This window comes from Sparus aurata, chromosome 11 (genome assembly GCF_900880675.1).
Source record: "Sparus aurata chromosome 11, fSpaAur1.1, whole genome shotgun sequence".
NCBI classification, from domain to species: Eukaryota; Metazoa; Chordata; class Actinopteri; order Spariformes; family Sparidae; genus Sparus; species Sparus aurata.
In genome coordinates this window covers 26118387-26141589 of record NC_044197.1, presented here as the reverse complement: position 1 = coordinate 26141589, position 23203 = coordinate 26118387, and the positions used below count along the sequence as shown (strand labels likewise).

The 23203-nt window shown below is 39.4% G+C and overlaps 1 protein-coding gene across 1 annotated transcript in view; it reads left to right on the top strand.

Moving 5' to 3' along the window:
* Positions 1-23203, top strand: part of col24a1 (collagen type XXIV alpha 1 chain) — a 109556-nt gene that overhangs the window by 63962 nt on the left and 22391 nt on the right. Inside the window, exons 20-35 of the mRNA XM_030434034.1 lie at positions 909-962; positions 1068-1121; positions 2165-2209; positions 2418-2471; positions 5023-5067; positions 9244-9297; positions 10565-10618; positions 12448-12501; positions 13203-13256; positions 15588-15641; positions 15845-15889; positions 16440-16484; positions 21138-21191; positions 21836-21889; positions 22016-22069; positions 22342-22395. Of these exons, the coding sequence (XP_030289894.1) occupies positions 909-962; positions 1068-1121; positions 2165-2209; positions 2418-2471; positions 5023-5067; positions 9244-9297; positions 10565-10618; positions 12448-12501; positions 13203-13256; positions 15588-15641; positions 15845-15889; positions 16440-16484; positions 21138-21191; positions 21836-21889; positions 22016-22069; positions 22342-22395 (828 nt within the window). The remainder of the gene's footprint in view (positions 1-908; positions 963-1067; positions 1122-2164; positions 2210-2417; positions 2472-5022; positions 5068-9243; positions 9298-10564; positions 10619-12447; positions 12502-13202; positions 13257-15587; positions 15642-15844; positions 15890-16439; positions 16485-21137; positions 21192-21835; positions 21890-22015; positions 22070-22341; positions 22396-23203) is intronic.

Below are 23203 nucleotides of genomic sequence, written 5' to 3'. Positions count from 1 at the left end.
CTTTGGTTCTGAAACAAGATGGAATCTGCAAAGTAACTGGTAACTTAAGTTATCGAATAAATATAGTGGAGTAAAAAGTATGACATTTGGGGCTTTAGACTGTTGATCTGTTGAAATGTTGATCAAATTCTATAGTATTCCACAGTGTTTAATTATTACAACAATCATAATCATTATATATGAAAGTAAAGCTAATTTAGATTATTAAGAAAATAATTGGAAACACTGGCAAAAATTTGAATTAAACTTAAATTAAACTAACTGACACAGTGGACATTTTGGGGATAGTGAGATGACATGCTTGATGCCTCCGTTGCTCCGTTACTTAGTGTATTGTGCCAAAACAACATTTGTTTTGTGTGCCTTGTTTTACCTGTTTTGGCATCTCCCTCAAGCATGTTGGCTTTGGATGTAGAAAACCTCACCTTTTGTCAAAGAGGTCGTTGTAGCTGCTGCAAAGTATGTGAAAAGCATGGAAACTGTCAAAGACGCTGTGCACTCAGTGGTGCAAATGACCATAGGTCACATAGGCCACAGCTAGCAGGCATATTTCCTGCAAAAGAGTGATTGTGTCATGGCAGGTCTGCCTGAAGGAATTCTGCCTCTATCAATTAAGTAGTAATTCGTCACTATCTTTACATCAGCTTTTGAGAGGCCTGTCCATTCGTTCTAGAAGGGCCCAGTCCCTATGTATGTCTGATACAGATTTATGCAGGATGCCTTCAGTGATCTGCAAAGAGAAACCAGCTGTGGTATGTCAACAAAGAAATAGGAATTCTAGTTATTTGTCATTTTAAATGTAGTGGAATCCCCCCTCCAATATATGCAGAGAATCACTGGTCATGTGACTCATGACCAATTGGTTGAAATAAAAATAACATAATAGCAATGTCTTCTGTTTTTAAAAGGGCTTTCCTGGGGACATTGGAATACCAGGGCCCAATGGTCCTCCTGGGCCAAAGGTACAACAACTATTACATCATCTCTCTCTTTGTCTGCATCTGTCTCTTTCTCCATCCTCCATTAAAACTCATCCAATTGAATGTATGCATCTGTCTGTGTTTCAGGGTTTGCAGGGTGCTAGAGGACCCCAAGGCCCACCTGGCCCACAAGGACCACAGGTGAGAGGATTCAGCACCCAACTCAGTTATACACCTTGACTCAGATCTTGCCTCACAGATACAGAATAGTGGAAAATATGGCTCATCAAGGGATTTCCATTAGATCATTTCTCTGAGACAAGATTAAGTAGTGTATTGCTTGTCATTTAGCATGTAGTCATATCTCAAACAGTTGCAGCTTAGATCTTAGTCGGAGTTTTTTTCTCTCAGGGCATGTTCCACTGGGTGAAGTCATGGTTCACAATTGGGTGCTTATAAAAACAAAGCTGAACGTTCTCCAGCACTGGAAAAAATGGAACAGGAGCTTCTGGAACACACACACACACACACACACACACACACACACGCACTTTTCTATGATGTTACAGCATTGACCTGGCAGCAGCTCACGAAGGTGTAACCGGTGGATCTTCTCTCCTCTAACATGCAGTACATGTCTCTATACCACATGTAGTTTTATCATAAATCAACATCAGATACATTCTAAAATATTTCTGTAATCTGCAAGAATGAAAATCTTGCCCACTGTTACGCTGTCATTTAACACTATCATGTCCTAACCTTTATTCCATCATGCATTCATAAGGTTTTCTTATCAAAAAATAAGGTCGCAAATTTGGAGCGCATCATCATATTGAAATGGTTAAGATCATATGTAACTAATCTACAGTCGGTATTTAATTTATGGCCTTTGCCACTGTTGGTGAATGTGGTATGTAAAACATCTGCCTCAATTCTTTTACATTGTTGACATGTATGAATGTGATGATAAAACACTGTCGCTGTCTGGCTCTCCAACATAAGCTATCATTAGCAAAATATAATTTCTGTCAGATAGTGATAGAGAAGGTGAACAGTGGAGACCTTTAATTCAAAGTCATGCAAATGGAATGGTACTGCTTGCGCATTTGTACATGCTGTTTAGTGTGCCAGCTGTATTTAGACATCTGTTGGACTCTGCTGTGTATATGAGACAGTGTCTGTTTGCGTGTGTGTATGTTTACTAATATTTGTGTATGATGAACTGTACTGTGTTTCTGCAGGGTGATGAAGGACCACTTGGCCCAGCTGGCAGCACTGGCCCTACTGTAAGAAACCCCCAGACTCATATACAGTGTATACACAAACACACACATGCACACAAACTGAACCTTTTGCAGGTGGTTTGAATGAAACAATGCACATAGATGTTATATCAGGAAGCAGCTTCAATGATATGTGATAAATACATCATGAGCTTTGGTCTCCTTTAATCATCACTCGTGTGTCTGTCTTTCTCTCTGCCTGTTTTTGAAGGGGAGACCTGGGAGGAAAGGCTACATAGGCGAACCTGGCCCAGAGGGTTTAGAGGTGAGTGTTATTTCATAATGTAGGAACTGTACCATCAATACAATATTATCACAATATTTGTAGTTGTATATATGTGTGGCAAAATCAACAAGTACTGTGGACTTTTATCCCAGTATCAAATAAATCTGCTCAATTTTGCAAACATGTATAACATATGCAGTATAGAATATATATTGTATATAAAATATAACAAAGCCCATTTTCTTGTGGTAACAGATGAATTTGTGTTGTTAATTGAGAAAACAGGAGGCCGATTACTCAAGATAACAGTAAAATCATATGAAATGACCACACTCTATGGAATGATGGAATCGGAGATATTTTAAAAAAATCTTTACGGGGAATATCAAAATCAGTTCTGATTTATTCAAATGATTTTAGAGAAAAAGAGTCCAGCAAGCCTACAAAATCTGATCGACCCTTGGAAGACCACTCCACCATGCCAATGCTTCTGAGCTGCGCTGGAAGATCAGGGTTCAGTGCCAAAGGAGACTGAACAGAGATAGCAGAAGAGATATTTAGATGTTTTTCTCACATCCCTCCAGGCCAGTAATGTGTTGTAAATAATCATGTTATCATTATTGGTTTAATCTGATCTATGCTAGTGATAAAAGGGAGAGATGTGACTTTTCTGGGATAATGTGTAAAGATTCCAGGCTGATCCATAAGGAGTCCTGTTAGTTTATGAACCAGCTTGTCATCATTTTAAGTTGCACTGACTAGTAGTATAGTTCTCCCAGTTCTTTTGGCTAGATGAGTTTGAAAAAACCTGACCGTCTGATGTTTGTTATTCCACATAACAAGAAATATGAGAACTCAGAGACTCAAAGACGGATTGAGTTAATAAACAGGAAATATTTTTGAATTAATGATTTAACCAGAGGATGTTAAACATTTCTATGACATGAGTTCTTCCGAGGAAGGAAGTTGGCAGGGAGGACCCATTTTTTCAGTTTGATTTAGATTTTACGAATCAAAGGGATATAATTAGTCTCAAACAAGTCATTTGAAAGTGAAGAGTGATGAAAATATACATGTGTTTTGTTGGATATTTAAACGCAAGGCAACAGATTTTCTGAAATTAGATTTACTGTGGCAGAGAACTGAAAGAAGCTACGGAACTCAGAATGGCAGAGACACATTTTTCATGGTTCTTTAAATACAGAACATCATCATCTGCTAATATGGATATGACATGGTTTATCCCACCAGCTGTATGCGGTATCCTAATGGCTTCAGCTAGGGCCTCTATGAATAATGTAAACAGTAAAGGTATCAACTTCTGCATGCTTCCAAACCTTCAGAAATGTGTCCATTTATATTAACATTAGCAAAAAGATCAGAGTTAAGGCCTACTGACCTAATTAAAAAAATTTGAGCCCAGACACACCGCATAAAGAAAAGAATATGCCACACCGTCGAATGCCTTTTCAGTGCCTAAAGAAATAATAAATGCTGGATTTGTACGAGTGTTAAGGTAGTGTAAAACATTAACTGCACCACATGCACGTTACAAATACGTGTTTTGGGTTTATAATCTTAGGGAGCACATTTTTGAGTGTAATGGCCATTACTTTTGCAAATATTCGGTAAGCCACAATAAGTAGGCTAATGGGCCTCTACGAGGAACAGACTAGAGGGGGTTTTTATCCTTTTTTAAAAGCACACTAGAAGTGTGTCTTCAAGAATGAGGGATACCACCTTTTAAGATATTATTAATAGCATGGATAAGAACAGGATCGCTCTCTAGCCAAACGTTCTTTAAAACTTCTAATGGAACCCCATCCAGGCCCAGACATTTAACATTTGGCATATAAAGAATGTTATCTCTAACAGACACAAAGCAGTTTCTGCTGTTTTGTAACAAATGCCTTTATGCTTTTTTAGGTGTTGATAGATTGAGAAATTTCAAATGGATTTGTTGCAGACTGTACTGGGCCCATTTTTTAGATTTTCATTAGCTTCCTGCCATTAATGTTAAAGTCCTTCAGTTCCAAACAAATGAGAAATATCTGATTTATCTTTGATAAGACTGAATACCTTCATCTTCTGGACCATGACAATCTTAGATTATAAGACTCTCAGTTTGTTCAAAGTCTTTTACTTCAGCAAACCACAGCATTGCTGACCTGTTCCTCACCATTTTTTTGGCTCTAATTGTTTTTTGTAGCCACCACAAATGCAGTGCCACAATCATAGTATCATGTGTTTCAAGATTTTATGGTTCTTAATTATGGTGTAGTGCTTACTTTTGAGCACCGGTGTCTCCATGTTTGTGACCCACTTACTGTAAGCTCAGATTTACTGTTGTGTAAACATGCTCGTAATTAGGACAGAAAATGATTTCTTCCAGGACTATCATCATACGTATTAGTAAACCACGTTAAGAAGAAACACCAAGTCATTCGCAGTCCCATGTAATCTGTGTGTTCCTTTTTTACACTTGTTATATCCTGTAAGTCCTGTTGAAGTAGCAAGGAAGGATGCTGTTAGTCATCTCTCTAATTACAGGAAGCTAACCAGCACACTGTTTGATGTTTTCTGCTTGCAGGGAGAGAAAGGCGACATGGGAAATGTTGGAAAAATCGGACCACAAGTAAGTTGCTTGTAATGTACAGGACTGACATTAATTAACAGCCATCTGTAGCTTTTCATTAATCCCCACTTTGAGAATGTCAATGTGGAGCTTGTGTGGTAGCTTTTATTAGCTTGATTTCCTGCCCTTAACGCATTTAAAGTAATGTTTGCACTATAAAAACAATTCCTCAAGATTAATGTACACATTACATTAAGATGAATGCTGTGCTTCTGTAGTGGTGAATTAAATATCCAACTGCGGAGGAAGCTACACGAGCATATTGGTATGTCTTGCTTTCCTCCTGACCCACTTATATGATCAGAGAAATCTGGATCCTCAACCACCGCCAAATAGTGTTCCTGTTATGGAACTGCCAGAACACAATAGTAGAACAGAAGGAACGCCAATCTGAGATCCTCTGTGAACCACTTGGGTTGCACATTTGTTTATGGCTCAAAGCCTGCCAAAGTATGTCTGACGTCTGGTGTTGCCACAGAATCGTACTTATGTTGCATGTTGTCAAAGTGTAATAAGAAGAAAATGACGATCCAGAAAGCTTGTTGGTTTTTGCAAGTGTCTCAAAACATCTGTGTTAGGATTGTTTGTAAATGAACCAATTAATTACAAAATCCTGGCCTTACAGTTTCATGCTTCAGTTATTGCTTTATACCCAACACATATACTCTTGAGAAATGTTGAGACTTGTTTGCCCTTTGAAGAATCTTCATATCCACACAACAGCTCTGAACATTGAAAGTATGTCTGTCCTTCCTGGAGGCCCCTTAATGTTAATATTTGCATTCTGTGCATAGTGGAGGCAACCAAGCGAGCCATGTTGGACTGTGTTGCTGCAGTGCACATATGAGAAGGATTAAGCACTTACTGAGTGGAGGAGCCTTTGAAGCCAAGAAGAAGCCATGGGGCTATGCAGAGGGAAAAAAAAGAACTCTAAAACATATGGACTCTCTAATGAATGCCATTACATCACTTTCAAATAAATTAGAAATGTAAGAAACTGAGAAAGACTGTTGACTAGAGCAGGTTATACCAAGGTCGATGCCAGGAGGGCTTAGGTCACCTTGCTTCACTGAGTGCCTCTGTATAAACGTTTCAAGTTAAATTTTACTGGAGGTTTTTACAATATAGTGTACTTTTGCCAATTTTGATTGACTGCTTAGGCTTCCATTTTTAAATCACCTTCCAGTCGGTAGCTAATAAAACCTGCATCAGTCCTCAATTACCAAAGGCAACCACAGGTGTGCATTTAAATTAAGTTCACATGTCAACCCCCGTGCTTTGATTTTCATGTCACTGACTCAGTTTGTACTTACATATGGGCACTAGAAAGAGGCATGTGTTAGAGAGAACTTAACAATATGTGACTAGGGCTGCATTTGGCAAGGTTAACTGTTATACCAGCACATATGTAACTGAGGCTAGGTCTGAGAAACCAGATCACCTTCAAAACAGCACTGTAAAGCCCTCATGTCAAGGCCCTGTCACATGGAAACCCACTTAAAAACCATTACCTTCTGTTACATGATAAAGGGTACCACATTGCCCCACTTTGTGTCCTAATTAAGGGATTTGAGGTCAATTTAGAGCTCCTGTTCCCATGCCTGCAGGCTGCATCCCCTCACAGACACTCTGCTACTAATCCGCCTGGTGCTCAACTGCTTCACTTGCATCCAACAGGATAATGCTCCCTAGGTGATGATACACGAGGAACACTTTAAGGCCCTTTTCTTTTTGACCACAATCAGTTGTTACAGAATGGAAAAAAAGAGTCCTTGTGTGTACTGCGGAGGTTGGTTTCTTGTTTTACAATTTTTTACTCACTTTGTCAATCTGTTTACTCTTTTTGCCTGTTTCTCGCATTCCGATTGTTGCTTTCTCTCTCATTCTCAAGACACTAAATGGGTACAAAAAGAATAAAAGTAAATAGGGATATATACTACACGATTATGTCAGAGACGCATGCTAATTATGTGAATACAGTATATCATTCTGCAAGGAGGAAACGCAGGGTTTAGAATTGGTTCTCACAACCAGAGACAGCCGCAGTTTGACCGCACTGGCTTTTGTGGTTGGCCAGAAGTGAGACCCTGGTCTGTAATTGGACAGTCTTATGAAATATTACAATAACAATATAATTCTATGAGGTTCAGATGTTCTAGTAGCTTACAGTGTACGAGTGGCTTAGTGCACATGTTGTGGTGCTACATTTGCACTATTGTGGCTTTTGTGTAGCATGCAAGTGCATGTTACTGTGTTGCTTCTGTTTTTTCACTCTTTATACTTTTCCTATTTTAACACTGTTTTACTTTTTAACAAAAATATACAGAATGCCAAGGTTAAAAAAAATGCAGTAACAGTAACTTACTGATGGTCTGGAACTCCAGATTGTCTAGTAGAGTAGCTGGCACTGGTCCAGACAACAGCCCCTGCACAAAGAAAACTGATCTGGAAGTGGTTAAACTCCTCTGATCAGTCTCATATTTACATTAGCCTGTATTTTCCCACAAGGTCTCCTTTACTCAGTAGTGTACATCTTTTTTGAGCTATCTGTATTGAGTTACTGTATGCTGTGAATTGACATCGCACTTAATTTTTTCACAATCGTTCCTAACTTGCCCTCTCTAGCATCTCACAGTCAATGTCGTTTGGTTTCACGACTCACCTAAGCTTTAAAGGTTGCAACATTTTCACATCCTTGGTAGTTATATGTTGAATAATCCTTAGTTATCAATTCCAGAGGCTTTGTTAAAACTGGTTTTGTATCAGCAATAGTATGCCATGGTTACTGGCATCTGTGTCAACTATTTTTGCTTTGCTTTTCTACCTCACTGTTTTATCAGTTTCACTGAGTTTCCAGCTTGTAATACCCCCAAGTGTTAGAAAAATACTTTGAAGCACATACCATTTATTTTATCTACAACAATCATGTATTTTATAACAAGCACTAACATTACTTTAATACATTTAACTCTTCAAGGTTCAACTTATAGGTTTCTCCTCAAGTGAGCAACCGCTCCTTTCGTCTCTCATAAGCGCTATAATTAGGGATGTCCCGATCAAGTTTTTTTTGCCTGATCTGAGTCCATTAATATTTAGTAAATGCCGATACCAATACTTAGCCTAATATTAGCTAATATTTTCCAGGATAATACAGCTGCAATGAGAAAAAAAGTACCTGCATCCAAGCTGTTCCTTAATAGGTTTTTTATTTTGTTAAAAAAAAGTATATACTTTCATATGGCTCTTTGTTATTCTGCATATGCTATTGCAACATTGGCCGACCACCTTCCTTGTATTAGAAGGTGAGTTTGTGATGCTGCACTGTGACAGCGGAACCCCGTGCACAGCCAGCTGAAGTGTGTGCGAGACGCAGCCCACGCTTGGTACCTCCATATCATCCATTGCTTTTTTCATATTCCCTATGTTGTCCCTTAAAATGACGTGGACGTGTTGCTTGTCTATGTCACATGCGTTCAGCATCTCCTCGATTGCCTTTTTTCCATGCACTGCTGTATGAAACCCATGAAACTAGTGTGCATAAAGGCACATTGTAACTCGAAAGTGGAATAAATGTAATGTATTGCCGAGATGGTAGGGCATACCAGGGATTCAAAAACTCCAGATGACGTTGAAAACCCTGATCCTCTGCCACAGAGATGAGCTGGTTATCCAGAGCGATTAATTGAATTACCTTCTTTGTAATATTTTATTGTACCAAATGAGTAGTATTAAATGCAGCTCTCTTTTTACCCCCTTGCAAAATGGTTGTATTGCAGATCTTACATGTCGCCGTTGGACCGCTTTCGCTTTCTAATTTAAGTTATTTCCACATTGCAGACATTTTATCAACAGGTTTGCCAGAGTAACGTTATATTCGCGTTAGAGTTCTGCCACAAATTGTGCTCTGACGTAAAACAAAAAAATTGTTACGTTCAAAATTGCTGATCCCTGATCAGTGGAAAAATGCCCATATCGGCCCTGATCCCGATCCTGCAGATCGGATCGGGACATCCATACTTAATATATAAGTTATTGCATTCCAGATGTTGAAACAGGTTTGAAAATCATCCTTACATGAATGAAGATTAGTGCCAATGACAAACTTTTTCCTGATGTGTCTCTCCTCTCCTCGCCTCGCCTCATCTCTCCTTGCCTCCCCTCGACTCCCCTCTCCAGGGTCCTATAGGCCTGATTGGGATAGCCGGAGTGGTAGGAGTTCCTGGTGAAAAGGTAAGGAGTGTGTTTCTCTGTCATTAGGCTGTCAGTCAGCATCAGCTGGTTGCTCGTCAGTAGCAGACCCCTGTAATTTGGGCTGTGTTAAGCAGTCATGACTTGAGGCCTAAGAGGGCCCAGAACACATGCTCAACTAAACACTCAACACTTTCACATCCACATCCACATCAATAACAATATTGTCAAAGCCTTCTCACCCTGACTGCCTCCCCCCTCTCCGCCCCTCTGTTTAAGCAAAAAAATGTCAATTCAGTAGGCGATAAGCTCTTTTATCATTTTTTTATCATTACATGTCAGTATGCTAACAGTATATATTTGTGATTGGAGTCATTCGTCATGTGCTGTGCTGATATATATTATTATTGTTAATTCAAATGCATATGCAGTCATAAAAAAAATGAAGGAGGATACCATACAGGTAATATAAAGATACTTATTATGCAATCTGAAGAGGCCCTGAGGCTTTTTCCATGTTCAGCTTCTATCGCCTCTCAGCTTAAAAGTTTCAAGCAGCTCTGCAGCTTTCTTTCTCAGGTGGAATGATTTTAGCAGCCCTCTGGCTGTTGACTATGGACAGTCCTCCAAAAAACACCGCTGTTCATTCTCCATTATTCCCTCCCTCTATCTCATTCTGTTGCCTCTTTCCGTTCCTATCCAGAATCCCGCGGTGTGTTAGAACTTGTTCTTGTGATGGAAAGCCGTCTGCTTATCTTGCCCTTACGCAAAATCCTCCTCCTGGTTCAGTCTGTCAGCACCAGCCATACCCTGACCGCCCACAAATTCCTTTCGTGTAATATTTGAAAATATATTAAATTCAATGCCACCTCCTGATTAGGACTTAATTTCAATACAGAGCCTTATAACTATTCAGCTAAGTATTTTACAGAAGTGCAACAAGAACTGGAAGCATACGGAAAACGTCATGAATGTAACACAGTTCAGGGTGGATTAAAGCATCACTTACACATGTTTTGGAGGAGTTAGAGTGCAGACCTAGGCAGCTTTACGGATCACCCAGGGTTACCTTTACTTTTAACACACTGAGCAGATTGCCACCAACTGGTTTGCAAAGTACCTGCTTGCTTTAAATTCCCCTCAACCAGCTGTTACTGTAACCTCCTGCATGTAAGAAGCTGCTCTCCAGTTTCACAGCTCTTTATACAGAAAAGTGTATGTGAAGGGTATGTGTTTGGGTTTTTCTGTGCTCAAGTTAAAGGTCATAGTTTAATGATGTCTCTCTTTCTGTCTTACTGTTTTTCCCCAGGGCGACCGAGGACCAGCGGGTCCAACAGGTCCAGTCGGAGAGAAGGGGCCAAGGGTAAGTACAGCCACTGAGAATACACAACAGAGCTCTGTTTCTTGTCTGAGAGTTGGTAAACCCCAGAGGCATGATGTGTATATTCAAAAAGGTGTTCCAAGGTGGTACAACAGCCTAGCAGAGTCTGAATACTTTGTTCTGTAAACTAATGTCTACGGATGATTAATATTAAACCGAGCCACTAACAGTTTTGGCTGTAAGTTTTGGCTTATGTCAGATGGCTACAAGGTTTAGGTCATGGAAGTGAACTCACTAGGCCTAAAAAGTTCCAGACTCCTTGATGTTGTAACTTTTGTAGATCTTTGCAAAATTCAGCCATGTGGAATTTGTTTTTCCACATGCAGAGGATAAGAATGAAAAATATAAACTTTGGTGTTTGCAGTGGCTCTTTTGAATCACTCTGTCTGGTTTGGTTGATCAATTCAATGACTAGACTTAACATATGTTTCATTGCAGTCCTAACTAAGGTGGTTGGTATTCTGCTGATGTATTAGTCTGAATAAGAGGCTGACCAGTTACTGTCACTCCCAGGTTCTACCTCATTGTAACAGTAAAGAGCTCTAGTGGCATCCAGTTTTGTCTCATCTTTGACATAACTGAGAACTGCTGGTGTTAAAATTTGGAGTTGGAGATTTAAATGACAGTTAATGGACATTAGTCCAGTCGTGAAACTGTTTCAAATGCCACAGTGAGTGAGATTGTGTCTCATTGAAGGTTTCAACATTTCCCTCTCGAGTTCTGAAAAGGAGTCATCCTCTCTAAATCGATCCCAGCCCACATCTGCCCAGTAAAGACTGAGCAAAATTCTTAATGAAAATGTTCTCATTGAGATTATTACGAAGAAATTTGCATAAAGGTGGCATAAAGGTTTTTTGTATGTTGTCTACCCTACATCCACTCATCGTGTTGAAGTTGGATTTGATGAATCTTGTATATTGGCTGGTTAACAACAGCTTAATTTTAGACATTAGCTTGGTCACTACTGTGGAAAATGTGTTAGCATGAAAGTTATGTTGACAGTTCTGATTCCCCAGAGCAAAAAACAAGCTGCTGTCAAGTGCAGCAGTGTTTCCACTGTCTTCTGTATTGCAGCTTGAGTCCTTAGAGAGGGGGCTGGACAGCATCCCTCACTGTCCTGAAGCCTTGGATTAACTCCATGTTTGTGGCTTTGGGCCCCAGTCCTGACCTAGCTGGCTGGCAGACTGACTAGCAGGCTGACTGATTGGCTGGCTGGAAGAGAAGATGACTAATCCAGTGGCTGGCTGGCTGGTTGGCTGGCTGGCTGAATCGTTAAATGATTAAATCACTGCTAGTTTGTTTGCATGTTTCACTGAGAGAGCGCATTGTGTCTTATGTAAGGAGTTACGGTGATTTGTGTGAACCAGTTTGTGCTATAATGTAGCCACATTAGCAAGGAGTGGCAGCACCTTATGTGAGGACTTTGGGCTGTTTCACCACAGATTATGGCGACCGGCTCAGCGTTTTCCTCGAAAATCTCAACCAATTTTGCCTTTACTGACTTTCTTTTTTATTGTGGAATTATTCCTTGATAGATTATTACAGGACAAGCTGTGATGAGGAACAAAGCACCCAGCCATGTATTGTTTTTCTGGAGCATCTGGAGTGCATTCATGACAACTTGAATGTGCTGGAAATGAAACACAGTTCCTGATCCATTTCCAGTCACAGATGTAACCACCTTTTTAGCACTGATTGCACTGCTGCTTCACTGTTACTCCCCTTCAGTTATCGTTGAAATCCATCAAAACAAGGACATGAATTTTTGTCTGCCTTTCTTTATTGTTTTTTTTCTTCTTCTTTGGTGTAAGGGCTATCCAGGGTTGCCAGGAAGTCCAGGGGACATCGGCATGCAAGGTGCATCTGTAAGTGTCATGCCCTCATCACTACTATGTAATTCCAAATAATGAATCTTTGTACTAGGATGTCTGCATGTAAATCTATACTTACTGTATGTATTGAAGAGGTAAACTACAATGAGTGCAGGAGGTGTTTCAATCTGCACATATGATCTTTTCATTAAATTCTTTTTGTGAGGTTTTCCTTTTCTTTTGCTCCCTCTGCATTTTGGATTGAGTCATAAACACATTAGTGCTTAATGGACTGAGAAGCTTGGATGCACTTACTTCTCAGCTTCGCTTCTCGTGCCTTGGCCCAATATGAAAAACACCTAAATTGCAAGATTAACAGGGAATCTTTAAGTGATTTGAAGGAATGTACTTTTTTGTAAACACATAAAATTTAAGTGGATGATTTTATGTATCAGTTTTCCTGTTTCCCACAATTTAGTCTAGACCTGTGTAAACAGTATGTCTTAACTGGCTGACTCTTCAGTAGTTCTCCTGGAGCCTTTGTAGTTCATCCATTAGGTTCACATGACTAATGTTGTGGGTTACAAGATCCATGAAGAGGTTTCACTCTGTTCACTTTATGTAAAAATCCTCATTGTATTTTATAGTTTGTCTAGCGGCATCATGCCAAAGAAGCGCTATGCTACATAACTACAATTTCAAGATCTTTACTCTCACTGCCTTCAATCTTATGTCTGTCTTACTTTTCCTTGCAGGGTCCACAGGGGCAGAGAGGAAGTCCAGGCATCGCTGGGTCGAAGGGCAGGAGGGTAAGAGCTGTCACTACCTTAGGGACATAAGTTGCACTACTCACTTGTATGTTATGTATGTGAACCAGCTCAACAGTGACTATAAAAAAAACTGACTTACCAGACCCTTGGTTGTCTGTTTCACATCACAGCTCCGTTCCCATAAACCAGAGGTTAAAGCAATTAAAAGACATGTGTTTGTCCTTCCAGTTGGCTTGAGCTTGGTTATAGGTGCATTTACAGCTGTTTCATAAGCCCCATGAATCTCATGTTGGAGACAATATGTTAATGTAAGATGGAGCAGTGGTAATACTGGTGAGACAACATGTGGCTAAAAGCAAAATGACATCTTCATTAGATGAGGTTAAGATCCATTTATGAATTTAATTGTAATCAGGCTTCTAAGAGCTTTACCGGATTTCAGCTTTAGCATCTACAGTAGCAGCACCTGAGGTGCATTGTTCTGATTATTCAGTGAACCTGATCAGAACAAACAAGGACAAAGGACAAGTAATGTTGACCTGAAACATTAATCTTAAATGTCTGGATATACAGCATATTATGACTATAGAATAGTTTTTGTCTGTTGCCCTAGAAAGCAAACTCTTTTTCTATACTCTTTTTGTGCTTGTGCACATGAACAGTTTGGACCTCCATGCTATAAAATGTGAAACTAGATTCAAAACCAGTAGTATAAAAATACCATCAGTAGCACAAAGTCTAAGTTTTTTTGCTGAGCTTTCTGGGATGCAAAGACACCAATAGAAATTCTAATTCCCCGCTGTTTAATTATTTTGCACGGACCGTCAATGTATTTTTACAGTTATCAACAACAAATTTATCTGCTTACTAGCCAGGTATAATTCATGATAGTCAGATGTTTTGTACTAGTATACATTTGTACTGTGCTTGTATACGTTGTGCTTATGTGACAGCACGGAGTTTTAACTTAATTTTGCCTTTAATTTATTTCAAATCTATCCTAAATTGAAGGAATGTGCTTCATTCCACTGGCAAATTGCCTAACAGCGTCTCCAATTAATTGTCTGTCTGTTTCAGTTAATGCAAGACATTGAGCAAGAAATTCTAACAAGCCAATTAAGTACAGTCTACTACCACAGAACTTCTCATATTTCATCAATCATTTATATTTCACTTCCTTTAATCCTATGTTTACTTACCTTTCTCCAGTTGAACATTCTGCCAAGGAAAACATATGGCACACAACATGCCACGGCTTGTGGTGTTAACCGTAATTCATACATGTGTCAGTTGGTGGCTGCTTTTCCTGCCTTGCTGAGGAACCAGGACCAGTGAACAGTGTGAAAGCTGATCATGTGAACTAGAATGTCATATTCCCGTGCTAGCAGATTTTTTGGAAGAAATGCCGGTGGGAAAAAAACATCTTTTCTCAACACTGTCGATGACAGATTCACCTCAGTTTGTTATTAAAGGAACTAAAATAGAACTGCCACACTGATTATTACTCATTCTCATAACTTTACCCTCTGAGCAATGAAAAACAAGTCCTTAAACTTAAAGTCCTTAAACTGAGTTATTTGGTGTGCACCTGCTCTAGTTGGCCACACACCTGATCTAGTCCTAAAGTGAGTTATCATGGGAAAAAAGTTATCACATCCTCTGAATTATGAGGTGCTTCCCTCATTCTCTGATTCCTTTTTTCTTTTTATGTGTTGGAACTTGTAGAAACGTTTTTTCCAACTAATTTCATGACTACTTACTGTTAACAAATGAAGACAGATCAGATTAACAGTCACAGTGATGGACCAAAAGTTACAGTGGCATTGCAGAAATAATCACCTTGATATAAACTGCCATCGGGAAAAGAGATGAACTACAGGAAGTAAGAAAACGAGAGAAAGATAGAGAATAGTTTGTCTGGTAGTTTGGAGGAAGCAGAGTGACATTAGAGGGTTGGGAGTCAGACTAGGGGCAAACAAGGAGCAGATAAAGAGCCATCAAAGGTAAAGATATAAAAGAGGGGAGACAAGATGGAAGCAACAGATATGCTGAAAGTGGAAAAGTCCTGAGGAGAGAAAAGGATTCTGGGTTGTATTTACAGATCATTATCTGCCACCCTACCTGTGAGGTGGGGCTACAATGCTTGGAAACCCCTGGAATGTTTGTGGGAGTGGTAGGCTGCTACATCAGGGTGGAAAACCCCCCAAGTAGACCAAGAATAGAGACTAATGACTTTGTTGTTGGTGTCATTTCAGAGTTAACTGTATATATATAAACTTGTGTATGTCGCTTGAAGCTTAATATATTTCTGTACTACTCATTCATTTTTTGGAGATGTTCAAAGGTGTGCTTCATGTTGCTTTCACATAGGGGCCCCGGGGTCCAGATGGCCCGCTGGGAGAACCAGGCCCTGAGGGCACCAAGGTATACATGCACAGCACCCAGTTGAAAAAATAACCATGTGCATGTGAAGATGGGATCAATATTTTGCGTTGGCATGAAATATGTCCTGGAGCTGGGATAACCAGCTCAACGTGGAATCACTGATCTTGTAAAATTACTTGTCACAACATATGCTGGGTTTTTGGTAAGGCCTCTATAAAATGTACCATATTTATTGTTTGCAGGGTGAAAAGGGGGAAACTGGACACAAAGGAGAGCCAGGATTCATTGTAAGTAGTCAAGTAGTTCAAAATATATACTGTATATACTGATGTCTTTCAGCTTACTTTTGAATGGAGCAAAAAAACATGTTTCAAAGTTTATTCTCAAATTCCTAAAAACACTAGTCACTGAATGTTAGAATGTCTGTAAATGTGCTGTACAGAAAACAAACACAAACAAAAACAACACATCTGGATAAAGGCCTGAGGCCCTAAGGAATTACAAGGCCAATTTATACCCTCATTTATCCAAAGTCAAAAATATTAATTGGTATCATCCTGAAGCTTCGAGGTTAACACACACATCCCTTTTGAAGATGCACATTTACCTCATCTAGTGTAACCCACAGGCAACTGTTAAAGCTTTGATCAGCTTTTATTTGCAGAGTGGGCCTTTTTCTTTTCTCTTCAGTATCAGGTTTAAACTAAATGCAGTCATTGTGTGCTGCTGCCATTTGAGCTAAATCTGCTGAGTAGCCAGATGGATATATTTAGTTTATCTAAGTGAATGAAATACAATCCAGCATCACATTCACTTGAATTCTGATTTGTTTTGAAGGGCAAAGCTGGCAGTCCAGGAGAGAGAGGCCCTCCAGGGAAACCTGTAAGTATTGTTTACCTTGTAGTTATTTTTTCTGTTGAACTTCTCTCACTGAGGTTTAATTATGCTCTTCATTTTAGCTGGAAGCATCACTATGACTACAGTGGACAACATAGACTTGTAAAACAACTCCACATCCTCCTCTCACCTGTAATATATATAATTATCACCTGAGGAGTGTGCACCAGTAAAGTCACGCAAGAGGAAGTTGTCATAGTTAAAAGAAGACACAGAGCGGTGTTTCCAGGCTCATTATCAAAGCACATGTGCATGTGTTCCCCTTACTCATCTGGGCTGTTGGGGTTCAAGTTTTTCATTCAGCTTACAGGACTAACATCAGTTTGTAATGACTTACACTGCTGATGAACAAGGCATACCAACAACACTGAAACTGCCTGTCCTGCTTCAGATTCTGATGAGATTCATTTAAAGTAGTTGCTTTATTTGATTATTTTATTTAAAACTAGCAGAAATATATTAAACCATGTTTAAGTCTGATACCTATCAATATATTTGAGAGTTAAACAAAATAACCACAAAAAGACCCCAAAACAAAAGCTACACAAAATATAACCAAAAGAAACAGTACAAACCAGTCATGACGTGAGCAACAGGAAAGAAAAGCCAATAACAAAAACCAGAAACATGCCACGGGGAGACACAGGAAAACACGGGAATAAAACTGACAAACTGACAAAGACAGGCTCTCAGATGGACATATAATGTAATACTGAAACTGTTTTTAAAATATTTCTATCATGCAAATTCTTTACTTCTCTGCCAGCATGTGTGCTGGTATCAATATATGTAGCTAATGGTTGGTGATATCAGCCAGATTTATTGGTCAGGCCACTCTTCGGATGAGTATTTTAACAATCCCTGAATGGAATTTTTTTCCCCAGTATCTAACACAAGGTTATGTTATGTGTGGTTGTGTGATGCTCGACAATGGCATATACATGCAAACCAAACAGATCAAAAGCAGGTCCATGTGGGCTGTCTAATAATCAAGTGATGATCAATTTATGTGCAGCTTGTTTCTTACAGTGCAGTTTGTTCCATCTGTTTATGGCAAGGCTTATAACTGATGATTACAAGTCAGAGAAAAGCTCTACATGCATGCCTACAGATGAGGCCTCTTGAAACTTGCCATTCTTCCATGATGGGGCCCTAACCGTCCAGTGACTGGTCTGTGCTCGGACCTGGAAGAGTCTGTGACAGGAATGATGTAGTGAGCGCAGGGCCCAGTCGTAACGCCCTTAAGTGCCATGTGTGGAAACCAGTTGCAGTGGGTTAGGGTTATCCACCAGGAGGAGCAGTGAGGAAATCTTCTGCTCTTCTTACTGTATCTTAAGCATGCAGTGTCTGACGTGTCTGAGAGAGGGTAATTCTCAATCAGTGCATATTTAATGATTACTAGGCCACCATATCCTGATGTCTTCAACATTGTGATTCAGCTTTTTGTTTTTCAGCAGTACTGATGAAAATTGAAAGAAATATGACTAGGAAATTAATGATTTAACAGGAAGGAAAAAACTGCGTGAAGAGCACTTGAGTGTTTGCAGTGGTTCTGGAATAAACTATTATAGTGTAAGAGCTGTTTTTGTATTTGTTATTTTAGTTACATACATTTATTTTCTCATGATGTTAGATTACTGCTAGACCATGCCGTTAGGTGCATGTAGAAATTTCTCAACACCAACAAATATTGATTGAAGCCGAATATTTCTTTGCATCTACATGTTGTGGTTTTTGAAAATTATTACATCCATCTTTTTTCAATATATTTGGATTTTTTTACTTTTTCAAGTGCTCTGGGATTATGAGAAATGTTCAGATTACACAGGTCAAACGCAATCTCATGCAAAACAAAACAAAGACAAAAGCATTTGCTTATTTTTTCCATATTTCCACAAATGTGGATGCCGCATTAGAGCAATTTTTTGGTGAAGCAATGATGTTATCTAGTCCTTGTTAAATCTGCTTGGAATGTGCCAGAGACCGTGGGATTTCCCAAACTGAATAAATACTACACATATAAAGACAGAAATATGTAGTTAGCTCAGGGTTGTTTTAACTAAAGCAACTGGTAAAAAATAATGTTTTTCACAGACAGATTTAGGTCTGCTACTAGACATCTGCAAACTTCATGTGAAGTAGCCTTATGGTGATAAAAATTCCAAAAGCTGAAATGTATGGAAAAGAATATTAATATAATTATTTCCAAAACCCACAACATGCTTCTACCTAACAAAATATACTGCTTCAATATGTGATTAATCACAAAAACAACATTTTTACTGTGGGAAGACAAAGTTTGCTCTTGTATTTATGCATGCACCTGACGGTGTGGTCTAGCAGTAATCTAACAGCGTGAGAAATTACATTTATATAACTACAAGTTTGTCCCATTGTTGTTAAATAATTTCCCAACCATATTACTTACAGTACTGGTGAAAAACAAAAAGCTGAAGCATAATATCAGTGACCTCATGATATGGTAGATAATCTTTAGATATGCTTGGTCCGTGATGAGAATTTTACTTGAAGTATTTGGTTTGAATATTTAACTGGGTGTGGGTGGGTGCAAGATGCATGAACTATTACGTTCAGGGGACACATTTTCAGCAGAAATTATTTTCATTGCACTGTATAATTTTTCTGATATTTTTATCAGAAATTCCTAGCGCAGTGGCGGGTGATAAAAGAGATGCAATCCGTTTATAAAAGTGGTTTCACAAACATCCTCTGCTTATCTTGGGAGGTGACAGATGCCAAACACATCATTAGCATTACAGCACATCTTGTTGTTCTTATTCAATGGACATCCAAACAGGTCTACCAGCCCCCACACTCATCTGGCGGCTGCAGGGCTGTTGAATCAACTAGAGAATTTTGTATTGCAGTTTGTCAGCGTGCACCCACAGACACAAAGAGCACAGACAGATTACAAGAGCCGCCGCACGCTCAATAAGCTCCAATCAAACTGTCCAAACCTGGCTATGCTGGTAACACATAAAGCAAAAAGCTGTTACTACACAGCCTATTCTTCCCATAGAAGCTTGTGAGCCAGAAATCCCCACCTTTTTGTTTATGAACCATGAAATTGGTGGCTAAAACTTCTGATGAAACTGCAAAATAGAAATGGAAAAAATAAATGTAGTGGGATAAGTGGAATAAGTGCAATATTTGCCACTGAGATGTAATTGGATAGACAAATATAGTTTAGGTTTCAAGGGTATCTATGCTGTTTATGCTGTTTGTGAGGGAAGTGCCTTCTCATGTAGACACCCTGCACTTGAATGAATGGGCGTGTCTACAGTGGAATCTAGGCACACCCCCAGGAGGAGGGGGACGTCCCAGTGGCTGAGAACCAACTTGAAACTGGCTGGCAGCCGAAAGGCAGTGGGCAGGGAGGCAAATATTGAGGTGGATGTAACTGTAAGAGTTGTTGGACTCAGTTGTGGGCTTGTCTTATTTTTCACTGACAAGCAAGATGCTTCCCATTGTCTTTTATCTTGTGCCGGCTTAACACATGACATCCAAGTGTTATCAGTAATTATTCTTAACAGATATACAAATACAATGTGCAGGCCTGTACCCACGCTCTCAGGTGCATCCCTCTGCTCACACATAGAGATAGATTCATGTACAATTGTGGACAACACACACACACACACACACACACACACACACACACACACAGTTGCAACCTGTTCTTCTAAGCACCCGCATTTTTATTGAATGAAGTTGCAGTACGTTTTAAAACACAGGTCATATAATTAATTTTCACTGTGTGATGAATCTGCCCCTCCACAAAACTGCTTTTACAAACCACCTGTTACTTTCATGGATATTTCATCTCTGGCTACTGACGGTGGGGAGCACATTTCTGCTGTCCACCTCTGGGCTCAGAGCGCCATCTTGTGTCTGATTAAAAAAGTCCTTAAAAATCTGTCCTGAATGAATCCTCTCCATTTCTAGTTCTATAATTTAAACTAATTTAGTGATTGTTTTACAAGTCATGTAATGTAATGTATCACATAACATAATATGCAGGCTGTGAGAATAATGTATTAAATATTCTTCTTTTATTTTCCCTGTTGTTCAGCTTTAGAACTGTAAGACTGTATTTAAGTTTGAGACATTTAAATGCTTCAGCTTTAGCAGCTTAGTTTCTTTAATTTGAAGTCATATTTACTATGAGCATAAAAGCATAGATAGAGCATATAAACTGATTTATTATACATCCAATAATTGATGCTACTGAATTCAATGCTATCTCATCAATCTCTGGAACATTCATGTCAGTGCTTGGAACAACCACCTCTTTCTTGCACAAGCAGAAGTAATATATCATCTGTTAGTGATTGGTGAAACACTGTCTCAAAAAAGGATGTCTACTCAGTCTGGACTTGGCAGCACCATGACTGGAGTACAACAAAGAGATCTGAAACAGCATGAAAGACAGTCTGTTTATATTGCATCAAACATTTTCTGCGTCGCGTCTGTTGGCATAAGTCAACACTGAAATATTAGACTCAATCATCATGAGAATGGGACTGTGGCCCAAGCCAGATTTGATCATGTTGATTTGTTAATTACACAAACGAATGACTGAAGCCTCATTGACTTCGTGGTTGTGTGTGTTTCCAGGGTAAACCAGGCACTCCAGGCAGCACCGGGGAGAGGGGGCCCAACGGCGAACCAGTAAGTATGCTGGTTGCTGCACTGATGTGGTTGTTTCAGGAATCGGCAAACAGTGTGTAAATCTTTGATGAATGTAAGTGTGAATATTCACAGAAACAGAAGCTGTCATTGTTGAAATAATTGAAGAAACTGCAGAATCTCTGATGTTGCTTATTACAAGGAAGTGCTTCAGATGGAAAAAAAAAAAGTTGCTATTGAAATTAGTCTTTGTTTATAGATTCCTCTCTTTGCGTTCTTCACACCTTGTGCCTCCCTTCTTGGATTAGTCTTTAAGTTCTTGATTTTCCTGGAAAACTGCCTACCCCTCAGGGACATCAGGAATGTCAAACAATCAGATACAAATATTTATTAGGGTGCAAGGTTTCAATAACGCTAGAGGCTCCGTTTATATTATGAGTCTCGTCTTGCCTTTGGCTGGTCTTCAGTTTCACTCCATGCGTTCTGAGCTTTCAGTGTTCCACTACAGACTTAAACATTTAACTGTATTGTTTGTTTTGCCATCATACGCTAGAGTTATTTTATGAAGTTTAATTATGTTTTTTCTTGGGTTTTATGCTTGACTCACTGAACCTAGTAAATCCAAGAGATTCTTTTATCATTGAACTGGTGTCAAAAGCATTTCATGACACATATTATTCTTGCAGGGACCCAGAGGACCTCCTGGAGAGGCCGGACCTGATGGAGAACAAGGGCCTGAGGTACTTTTTCATATAATAATAATATTTTTCAATACATTATTTAAGGTTTCTGGGGTTTACAGTTGACATTTCTGTGCATGCAGGACAAATCAAACATGACTCAATCCGTCTGTCCCAACTTTTTAGGGCGGGCCTGGTGCAGAAGGGGAACCGGGTGCCATTGGAGAACTGGGGTTAAAGGTCAGCAACATCTTACCATATTATTTGCAACCACCCCTCCAACCTCTGCATTTCAGAGGACTTTTGTCATGTTTAGATCCAGTCCCAACCACCCTCCAGCAGTCATTGTTTTTTTTGTAGATAGCACCTTCGCCTCAGGTGAAACAGCCAATTGTACAACACTTCCTCAGCTTCACAAATCAGTGGTTATTGTGAGTGTAGAAGTGTGCATGCACACATCATATATCTTCTGACCTCCAAACGGCCCTGTGTTGTGCTTTGTGTTTCTGCAGGGTGACGTTGGGCCTCCAGGAGCTGAAGGGGAACAGGGACAGGAGGGAGTGAGAGTGAGTCACTACAAACAACCCTCTAATCCCTTCCTTCCTTGTGTTTGGGTAAATGTAACCCGGTCGTTTGTTTACTCCCCCTCATTGTGACGAGGATGTCTAATCCCCAGAACCAAAGAAAGCAGAATGATGGAATTATTTTTGTCTGGTGGACTATATAAATAGAACTTGGACTGCTTGAATCTCATCTATCTGTCCTGTCCATAGACTTCAGATTCAGCATTCTTCAACAAGGTTGCTTAAACATCCGACCCACAGTGCGTCTTTACTGTCGTCATCACAATGGGTGAAGGAGGATTAAACACATTTGATGATGTCTGAGAAACTGTCTCTCTGTACAAAGGAATGATCTTATCTTGTCTGACTGTTAAGTTTGTTAGACAAATGGACCAAACAAGAGATTGGGTTTCTAAGGACACAGTCTGGTTCGTTAGTCAGTGAAATTATAATTACAGTAGGGATTTTTGAAATACATCTCATAATTTCTCCTGTTTAATGGCATACATTTTTTAGATTGCTAAGTGGTTCACCATACACTTTCCAAGTCAGAATGAATTATCAGCATTTTTAAGTGGTCGTTCATCCTGCGAATATAGGTATGTTGTTTCTTTCAGCACATCATGCCTCTGACCACACCCAATCACATCCGTTGGTGATGCTGGCTATGGGCAGATGTAAAACAGCCTTGAAACTGTTAACCAGAGAAGGCAGTGAAAGACTGCTTTTCAGCCCGACATCAATGCCTTAACTCTTTAATTTTTCACAATTGCATACATTGATAATTTAGAAAATTAAGCATTTTTTGTAA